At 46.5% G+C, this 9,444-nt stretch overlaps 2 protein-coding genes across 2 annotated transcripts; both read left to right on the plus strand.

The window, feature by feature from the left end:
- The first annotated feature begins 2,725 nt into the window (after positions 1 to 2,725).
- On the plus strand, positions 2,726 to 5,800 carry LOC134209034 (uncharacterized). Its single transcript, XM_062685019.1, has 3 exons — positions 2,726 to 3,667; positions 3,901 to 5,115; positions 5,195 to 5,800. The coding sequence occupies exons 1-3, from the start codon at positions 2,726 to 2,728 to the stop codon at positions 5,798 to 5,800; spliced, it is 2,763 nt and encodes a 920-aa protein (XP_062541003.1).
- A 272-nt stretch (positions 5,801 to 6,072) lies between these two features.
- LOC134209035 (uncharacterized) lies at positions 6,073 to 8,070 on the plus strand. Its single transcript, XM_062685020.1, has one exon. It carries the CDS (start codon positions 6,073 to 6,075, stop codon positions 8,068 to 8,070), a length of 1,998 nt encoding a protein of 665 aa, XP_062541004.1.
- The last annotated feature ends 1,374 nt before the right edge of the window (positions 8,071 to 9,444 follow it).

Here is a 9,444-nt window from a genome sequence, read left to right on the forward strand (position 1 = left end):
AGAACATAAACAGCAAATATCCATAAAGTCCATCATACATGCTAACGATCACACTAACAACGTTTCAACCAAAGCAAACTGGTGAGATGTCTCTGTCCCGCCACACCTGTAACGGGCTTGCAATCGGCGACAGTGACGGCAACTAACGGCATCGTTAAATAGAAATTAAAGAAAACAATACCCGTACTGTGCGGCATTTTATGTCTTAATTTATATCGCAAATAAACTAGCGACTCTTGTCTATGGTATTCGCGACTCGTGCTGCACTTAAAGATGATATCTCTATTTGCTCGCCAAGAATCAAGATGTGGTTAATAAACTTGGCAAGATTTGCACGCAAAGACAATGCGGGCTCTTCTGGTGTTGTCGTTGATGAAGATGTGAATTTTGACAACACTATGGATTAGACCTGTTCAATATGCTATTTTTACATACCGTAATGCCGTGCTTGAAGTTAAAACCGCAGTAAATGAAAAAAAAACCTCGCGGTTTCGTTTGTGATCAATGGGAGTAGCCATATTTTGGTCCCCGTACGTTTCTAGTCTGGTTAAAACGGTTAAAACCATAGATATTATGCACGGGGTCATTGTTTTTAAAAATCTATATCGTAAACTTTATGTTATGGACGCGTTCATGCCCGATATTCATCAAATCTTTTCAAAAATACAGTCATAAATATTTCCATCCGATTATGATATCTTGATTGTTGAACCGAACAAGAATGATTAAAAGGGATGGATTTAGGAGTTACGGTCGGTAATTCAAGGAACACAGAAGGATTTTAGTAAGAGCTCCCAAGCCTTTGATTTAATGAGCTAGGAGTTTCAAGTATGTTGAATTCAACTGAGATTAACCTTCTAGAGTTAACGGATTAAATAATCATTCCTAGTTTATCTAGTTGCACAGCAATCTTCGAAAAAGAGAACTCACTCTAACGGATTGTATGACTCCTCGATGGATGAAGCCATTGCACACCCTGAATCTGCTCCCGGAAAGTATTCCAGATTTCCTAGTCAATATCAATTGGAAATGTATGTCTTTAGCCATACACTTCTTCTTCTTCTTCTTCTTCTTATTGGCATTACATCCCCACACTGGGACAGAGCCGCCTCGCAGCTTAGTGTTCATTAAGCACTTCCACAGTTATTACCTGCGAGGTTTCTAAGCCAGGTTACCATTTTTGAATTCGTATATCATGAGGCTAGCACGACGATTCTTTTATGCCCAGGGAAGTCGAGACAATTTCCAATCCGAAAATTGCCTAGACCGGCACCGGGAATCGAACCCAACCACCCTCAGCGTGGTCTTGCTTTGTAGCCGCGCATCTTACCGCACGGCTAAGGAGGGCCCCCATACATAGTAAGGGTATGCGATAACACACTTTTTCCTAACGAAACGAAACGAAACGAAATTAAGAATGTCTATGTTGATTCGAAACGAAACGAAACAAAATATAGATTTAGTTTCGAGACTTCGAAACGATACGAAATCAAGGTCCATGTTGGATAATTAATTCATTTTCTTTGCGAACCACTGTATCAATACGCACTAGATGCGAACTGGTCAATGGCCAGTGGTTTGTTTCTCATCGTTTGCCACACGATAGCCTCTCTCGACCAAAGGCGTACAGAGATGATGCTCGCAGCATCCCGGTAGTAGGTAGATGTAGGGAGTATAGTTTTTAGTTCTATCTCGACCGCCGGTGATACCGATCGTCGGCAGTGCGCCGCGTGTTCGTTATAGTGAATACAGTCCACAAAACTTTAAATAAACAGTTGTCGTTTTTGCCTAGGAGTGCGTAATTTATTCATTTGTGACCGTATCACATCGGTGGTTTTGCGCTTGATCCGACAAGTTGATTCGCGGGTGCTTTCGCTGAAGTGCGAACCGGGAGTATCCCACATTTTGGTCCTGGCGATCCGGATTTGCCAGACCCGTGAAGACCTTTGTTCGGATAATCGCGCGTCGCTTGGGTTCGATAGGTCATCGAACAAGTATAATAGACCAGTGCGGTCTGATTGTTCGTCACTGTAATGGCGCAGTGAATAATAGGCGCAAGTTCAATTAATCGTTTTTGACCGGCTTGGTAAACGCCGGATAATAAAGTGACTGGCTCGGGCTAGTGCTTCTCCGCGGATGAAAAGTGTTTCGGTCTCGGAAAGAACAACGACAATCCGTTGAATAATCGCGGGAGAAAACGATTAAACACACGCTGTGGGAAGTGCTTAGTGATTTGCTGGCGTAGTGAAGATTCCTGTTGGCAGGGTTTCGTTGCTGCACAAGTGGTGCAGTTACCAACGTTTGGTGCGTCGAAGGATTTCGTTCATCTGCTGTATACGTTACCATCGAGTTTCGATTCCCTAGGACACCAGGAGGTCATCGCCGGAAAGCAAGCTAAGTACAGTGTGTGTGTGAGAAATTGTGTGGTCGAGGTGGATTGGATCGGTTTGTGCATTGTGCCGGCCATTCCTGAAGCTCTACGAACGGTAGAGAAAAATTTCAGCTCTGATTGAGATTTATTTGCATTGTACTCATCAGTAGCATTCTGTGGAGAAGGTGTTTGAGATTCTCCGGTTTGTTGATTTATTGCCTTGGGTGCACTTTGAGATTGCATAAATTTGATTTTACAATTTGGCCTGTCAATTGTCAATCGTTCGGTCGCTTCAGGTCTCGGGAGTGAATAGTTGTTTGTGATTCACAGTGTTTGGTCAGTGATTCTTCAAAGATGCCGGTACCGGATCTGAGACAGCTGGTGAAGCAGGAGCGCCATGCTAGAATTTCGCTCGATAATATAGAGGAGTTTCTGTTGTCGTACCAAGAAGATCGTGATAGAGGTGCCGTGGATCTCAGAGTGAAAAAGTTGGACGAAATTTATGAGAAATACTGTGAAGTGAGAGTTAGTATAGAGGTGTTAACCGATGACCTGGATGTTGGTGAAGGACCATCTGGCGACGGCGAAGAGGATGCTTCGAGACTATCTGCCATGGCCGAAGCTCGCCAAAGAGAGAATGAAGAGATTTTCAAAGAATTTGAAAACAAGTATTTTCGTCTGAAGCAGGCGCTTCTTTCGAAGGTTAGTATACCTACCGAAGTAGGTGTTGAGCGGAAACCGGAAGTGTCCCAGTCGTCACGGACACGATTTCCGGAATTGAAGCTTCCAACGTTCTCTGGAAGATTGTCGGAATGGATTAACTTTCGTGACAATTTCACTTCTTTGATTCACGATAACGCCCAACTCAGTACGATAGATAAGTTCAACTATCTGCGTGCTTCCCTGAAGGATGAGGCTCTTCTTCAGGTAAACCAGATCCAGGTCACTAGTTCCAACTACACTATCGCTTGGGGAGTTCTGGAGTCGAAGTTCGAGAATCACAAACTAATCGCACAGGAACATTTGAAAGCACTGTTCGCTGTTGCTCCGATGAAAGCTGAGAGTTTTCAAGCACTTAATCATATCTTGATGACGTTCAAGATAAATCTTCAACAGTTGGAGAAACTGGGTGAAGACACCGAGCAATGGAGTACACTGTTAGCTTTCATGCTATCCCAGAAGCTGGACGATGATACTCTTCGCCAATGGGAAACGCATCATAGCTCCAAGAATATTCCATCGTACAAGGCGAGAACCACTGTGCTATTCTACAATCAACATCGTCGCGTAAGAGTAGTGAGTTCAAGAAATCGTACAAAACCCCCGTTGTTCATGCTGCCGTATCGACTGGAAGTTGCATAGTGTGCAATGGTGGATCACATTCCGTGGAACAGTGTACGAGTTTCGGGAAAATTAAAGTTGTGGACAGAAAAATGCTTGCCAGGAAACTTGGATTGTGCCTGAATTGTTTACATTCCGGGCATTTCGTTGCGGAGTGTTCGAGGTCTACATGTCGTAAATGCGGACAGCGGCATCATACGCTGCTCCATCCGTATGTCAACGTTGCAGGTCAAGGGCAGAATGTGAATCAGTCATCCTCCCAGAAGAACAACAGAGGACCTCAAGCCGCGAACAGTCAGTTTCAGCAATCGAATCAGGCCCAAACCCGGAACAACTCTCAACACCTACAGACTACACCAATCCCAAGTACGTCTTCGCAAAATGCACGTCCGCCACCTCCCACCAATCCTTCCACTGTACACCACACTGCTACACAATCCAAAACACACCACCACTCAAAAACTGCACTACTGTCAACTGCTATTGTGAAGCTCGGTGATCGTCACGGAAATACCGTTCTTGCACGCGCTTTGTTGGACAGCGGGTCTCAAATATCACTAATAACAGAGAACCTGTCTCAACGTTTAAATTTCCGTCGACTTCGTGAGAATTTACCTGTTAAAGGAGTGGGTGGTTCTCTATCTGTTGCTAAACAATCAGTTCTAGCAACAATACTGTCCTGCAACTCTGAGTACAAGTCTTGCGAGGTACAGTTCTATGTACTGTCGAAGATTACGTCAAGCCTACCGCAACAGCACATCGATACTTCGTCGTGGAATCTGCCTACAGGAGTTTGCCTTGCGGATCCGAATTTCAATGAGCCTGGAGCTATCGATGTCATCTTGGGTGTCACAGTTTTTTACGATCTGCTGCTGAGTGCACAACTGAAGCTCTCCAACTCTGGACCGATTCTACGTGATACCGAACTTGGGTGGATTGTGGCAGGGGAGCTACCAGAAACCGCTTGCGTCAGCTACAGTACAGTTGCATCGTCTTCAGTAACCACGGAGCAAGTTTTTGAAGAACTCTCGAAGTTTTGGGAGTTGGAATCCTGTCACACGAAGAGCTGCTTATCCATCGAGGAATCTGCTTGTGAAGCCATTTTCGAGGAAACAACTGCAAGGAGCCCTGATGGGAAGTTTCGAGTTCAGTTACCGAAGAGAAAACACGTTCTGGAGAAGTTAGGGAGTTCAAGGGCGATAGCGAAGAAACGCTTCATCTCTATGGAGAGACGGCTGGATGCCAATTTGCAATTGAAAGCTATGTACACGGCATTCATGCATGAGTACGTTCAGATGGGACACATGAAAGAGGTACAGACGGACGACGAGGACTCGACTCCGGAATTCTTCATTCCCCATCACTGTGTGCTGAAACCAGACAGCACCACAACCAAACTTAGGGTGGTTTTTGATGCATCTTGTCCAACGGATACGGGTGTGTCCTTGAACGATGTATTGATGGTTGGGCCGGTCGTTCAAGATGATCTGCGAAGCATCTTACTGCGGTTCCGGATGCATAGGTACGCGGTCGTTGGAGACGCAGAAAAAGGTACCGAATGGTATGGCAGCAAGCATCGGATCAGTTGCTGCACAAGATTTTCTGGAGGATTCAAGTCAGGAGCCACTAAAAACGTATAAGCTCACCACAGTCACCTATGGCACATCATCTGCTACTAGGTGCCTGAATAAGTGCGCGGACGAGGGTGCGGAGCGCTATCCTGCAGCTGCAGCTGTCGTTAAAAAGTGTTTTTATGTAGATGATATGCTGGCAGGATCACACACAATAGAAGAAGGGAAGCAGCTATGCAAAGACGTGCTAGAGCTTCTGAAAGAGTATGGGTTCAACCTCAGAAAGTGGAATACAAACAATCCTGCGATTTTGGCTGAAATTCCTCCCGATCTAAGAGACGAGCGCGAAATTCTTGATCTGGACGAAAAGGCTACCGTGAAGACACTGGGTCTCACATGGGAACCGGCAGCAGATAAGTTTTGGATCAAGGTTCCCTACTGGAAGCCTGAAGGGCATGTTACCCATCGGATTGTGTTGTCCGAAATAGCACGCCTGTTCGACGAGTGGGTCCTGTAATAGTACAAGGAAAGATATTCCTGCGAGAACTTTGGAAAGCAAAATACACATGGGATGAACTGCTGTGCGCCGATCTACATTCACGTTGGTTAGAGTTCAGAAGCAATCTAGCCGACTTAGACGCGGTGTCAGTTCCACGGTGGATTGGCTTTGGTAAAGACGTGATCACTTGTGAATTCCATGGGTTCAGCGATGCTAGCGACAAGGCCTACGGAGCTGTCGTCTACTTACGCTGTGTGAACTTGGACGGAAGAATAACGGTCAATTTGATGATGGCCAAGTCAAAGGTTGCACCATTGGAAGATCTCAGCCGCAGGAAGAAGAAACAATCCACACCTCGCCTGGAATTGTCGGCTGCGTTACTGTTGGCTCATCTGTACGAGAACGTCAAAGGCAGTCTGGAGATTTCAGCGCCTGCTTTCTTTTGGACGGATTCAACGATCGTCAAGTATTGGATCTCGTCACACCCATCGAGGTGGCAAGTCTTCGTGAGCAATCGTGTGTCGGAGATTCAGCATGCCACGAAAGGTGGCGTCTGGAATCACGTTCCGGGGATTGAAAATCCGGCCGATATCATATCGCGAGGAGCCACACCAGCGCAGCTAGTGAGTAATGCCCTATGGTGGCATGGACCGGATTGGCTTAGAAAGGATGTTAGCAACTGGCCTAAAAACATACTGGTCCCCGAGCAGCAGTTCGACTCGGTAACTCTGGAGGAGAGGCCACTTGTGTCCGCAGCTCTTCAAGCTCTTCCTCCAAGTGATGTATTTACACTTCGTTCTTCTTTGTTGAACCTTGTTCGACTGACCGCCTGGATACGTCGATTTTCTACAAATTGTCAACAAGGAAACAGCCAACAACGGAGGACTGGATCACTGAGTGCTGAGGAACACAACTTGGCGCTGCTAGCGTTGGTGAAGCTAGCCCAATCGGAATGCTTTCCACTAGAATTGGCGGATATTGTAGCTAAAAATGAAGTAAGACCAACTTCAAAACTACACAATCTTCACCCTGTTATGATCGATGGAATAATCTGTGTTGGTGGCCGGCTCGGAAATGCTCCGATCTCACCAGGTCGCAGACATCCAATGATCTTGGATAGCCATCATCCGTTAACTAAACTAATTCTGATTGATTATCATCATCGACTACTTCATGGAGGACCTCTATTGATGATAGCGTGCGTTCGTGAAAGATTTTGGCCGCTGAGCGTCCGGAATCTCGCCAGGAGGGTCCTACACGAGTGCATTAGGTGCTTCAGAGCAAGGCCACGCGTGCATGAGCAGTTGATGGGAGACCTTCCGCTCGAACGAGTGTCACCAGCGCCTGCATTCCAGCGAGTTGGCATAGATTATTGCGGTCCGTTCGAGCTTCAACCGGCAACTCGGAAAGGGGCACCGGTCAAGTGCTACCTTTGTCTATTCGTATGTTTAGCCTGCAAGGCCGTGCATATAGAGGTCGTTATGGATCTCACCAGCGATGCTTTCATAGCCGCACTCAGAAGGTTCACCGCAAGACGTGGGAGGCCAGTCCTTATACTTTGCGACAACGCTACCAACTTTGTTGGAGCACGAAGACAATTGTACGAGATACACAACATTTTTCGGCAAGATCAGTTCCAGGATCGAGTTTCAACGGAAGCGGCTCAAGACTCAATTGAGTTTAAGTTCATTCCCGCCAGATCTCCCAATTTCGGCGGCTTGTGGGAAGCCGCAGTGAAGTCAGTGAAAGGACATATGCGGAGAGTAATCGGAAACAGAATGCTGAAGTGTGATGAAATGCAAACGGTTGTCGCACAGATTGAAGCTTGCCTTAATTCGAGGCCGTTAACTCCAATGAGCAACGATCCCACGGATTTGGAGGTTTTAACGCCGGGGCACTTCCTCATCCAGCGACCGCTCACTGCAGTGCCTGAACCAAATCTCAGCGAGCTGCCAGAGAATAGGCTCAGCAGATGGCAGCGGGTTCAGCAATACAGTCAGGTGATCTGGAGACGTTGGTCGACGGATTATTTATCAAGTCTACAGAGTCGTAATAGATGGACGAGAAGCAGGGACAACCTCACTGTTGGTACAATGGTACTGTTAAAAGAAGACAACGTTCCACCGCTGAAATGGAGGTTGGGACGAGTCACGGAGGTTCATCCAGGTGCTGACGGGAATGTAAGGGTAGTCACGGTCCGTACAAAAGATGGGTCATATCGCAAAGAAGTGTCGAAGATTTGTATTCTTCCTATTCGAGATGGCCAACCGGCCGCAGAAGGACAGTAGGTCCTGAACAAATAAGTATTATCGCCCCCGTTGGGGCACTTTGGCATCTTGCGGTGTTACCCGCCGCTATCGCCAGGGGGCTAACTCCAAGTTACGTATATTCTCTTCTGTGTCGTTAGAAACAAACTGATCTGCTCTCCTTCGATAGTCGCTGTCTGCTGCACGTATGCCTGGACAACCCAACATCAATCCGTCTACAACAAACCAGAATAAGTATTTCCTGCCCTCATTTGGGGCAACCGTTGGCAATCTCGTGGTTAGCCAGTCACATCTGCCGAGGGGCCGATAACTGAGTTACGTTTCTACATGTTAAAATGCAAATTCCGGATCCAAAGCGTTGTTATTCTTCAACAGATTTGGACCCGTCCCTAGCACACCGTTATGAAGTCATCATGATCAGTGAAGATCAACCCTAGCCGTCAACAATCGTCGTTCGTCTCCAAGAATCTACTGCAGAAAATAAGGCTAAGTATGGCCCCATTAGGGGCACAATTGGCAGCTGACGGCATTTCATGCCGCATTCGCCAGGGGCCGCGCTTAAAGTTATGTTCTCCAACACCCCATGGTTTTCCGGATCCCAATCGGTTTTTCTATTTAACAGAAAACTTCGTCGAAGACTTCAACGTTACTTTGCCGTACCACAGCCACTCCAGCACTGCGTTACATGCCCCATCGGGGCAAACTTTGGCAGAATGGAGATCTCGTCCATTATCGCCAGGGGGCGATCGATAAGTTATGTCATTCCATTTGTTGTTATGTCTCGGATTCAAGTCGTCTCGTTCTTTGGCAGTATTCGAGTCAGGATCTTACGGTTGCAACACCATGGCAGGAGTATGAGTATCCAGAAGTCATCGAGAAGTAAGCGGTGATCATCTAGGAAACCGGACGGACAGAATTTGGATTCCAAGGAGATCGACGTCGACGAAAGTGTTGAAACTAATAGAATTAAGGTTTTGAAATGTTAGTTAGTAGAATTGAGTGAACTCAAGGTGGCCGGTATGTTGGATAATTAATTCATTTTCTTTGCGAACCACTGTATCAATACGCACTAGATGCGAACTGGTCAATGGCCAGTGGTTTGTTTCTCATCGTTTGCCACACGATAGCCTCTCTCGACCAAAGGCCTACAGAGATGATGCTCGCAGCATCCCGGTAGTAGGTAGATGTAGGGAGTATAGTTTTAGTTCTATCTCGACCGCCGGTGATACCGATCGTCGGCAGTGCGCCGCGTGTTCGTTATAGTGAATACAGTCCACAAAACTTTAAATAAACAGTTGTCGTTTTTGCCTAGGAGTGCGTAATTTATTCATTTGTGACCGTATCACATCGGTGGTTTCGCGCTTGATCCGACAAGTTGATTCGCGGGTGCTTTCG

Source organism: Armigeres subalbatus, chromosome 2 (assembly GCF_024139115.2).
Source record: "Armigeres subalbatus isolate Guangzhou_Male chromosome 2, GZ_Asu_2, whole genome shotgun sequence".
NCBI classification, from domain to species: domain Eukaryota; kingdom Metazoa; phylum Arthropoda; class Insecta; order Diptera; family Culicidae; genus Armigeres; species Armigeres subalbatus.

Excerpts from the sequence above, each read along its gene's own strand:
- LOC134209034 (XM_062685019.1), top strand. The coding sequence starts at position 2,726 with ATGCCGGTACCGGATCTGAGACAGCTGGTGAAGCAGGAGCGCCATGCT. Across the intron at positions 3,668-3,900 it reads AACATCGTCGCGTAAGAGTA|CGGCATCATACGCTGCTCCA; the intron begins GTGAGTTCAAGA and ends AAATGCGGACAG. Across the intron at positions 5,116-5,194 it reads GCACCACAACCAAACTTAGG|ATGATCTGCGAAGCATCTTA; the intron begins GTGGTTTTTGAT and ends CGGTCGTTCAAG.
- LOC134209035 (XM_062685020.1), top strand. The coding sequence starts at position 6,073 with ATGGCCAAGTCAAAGGTTGCACCATTGGAAGATCTCAGCCGCAGGAAG.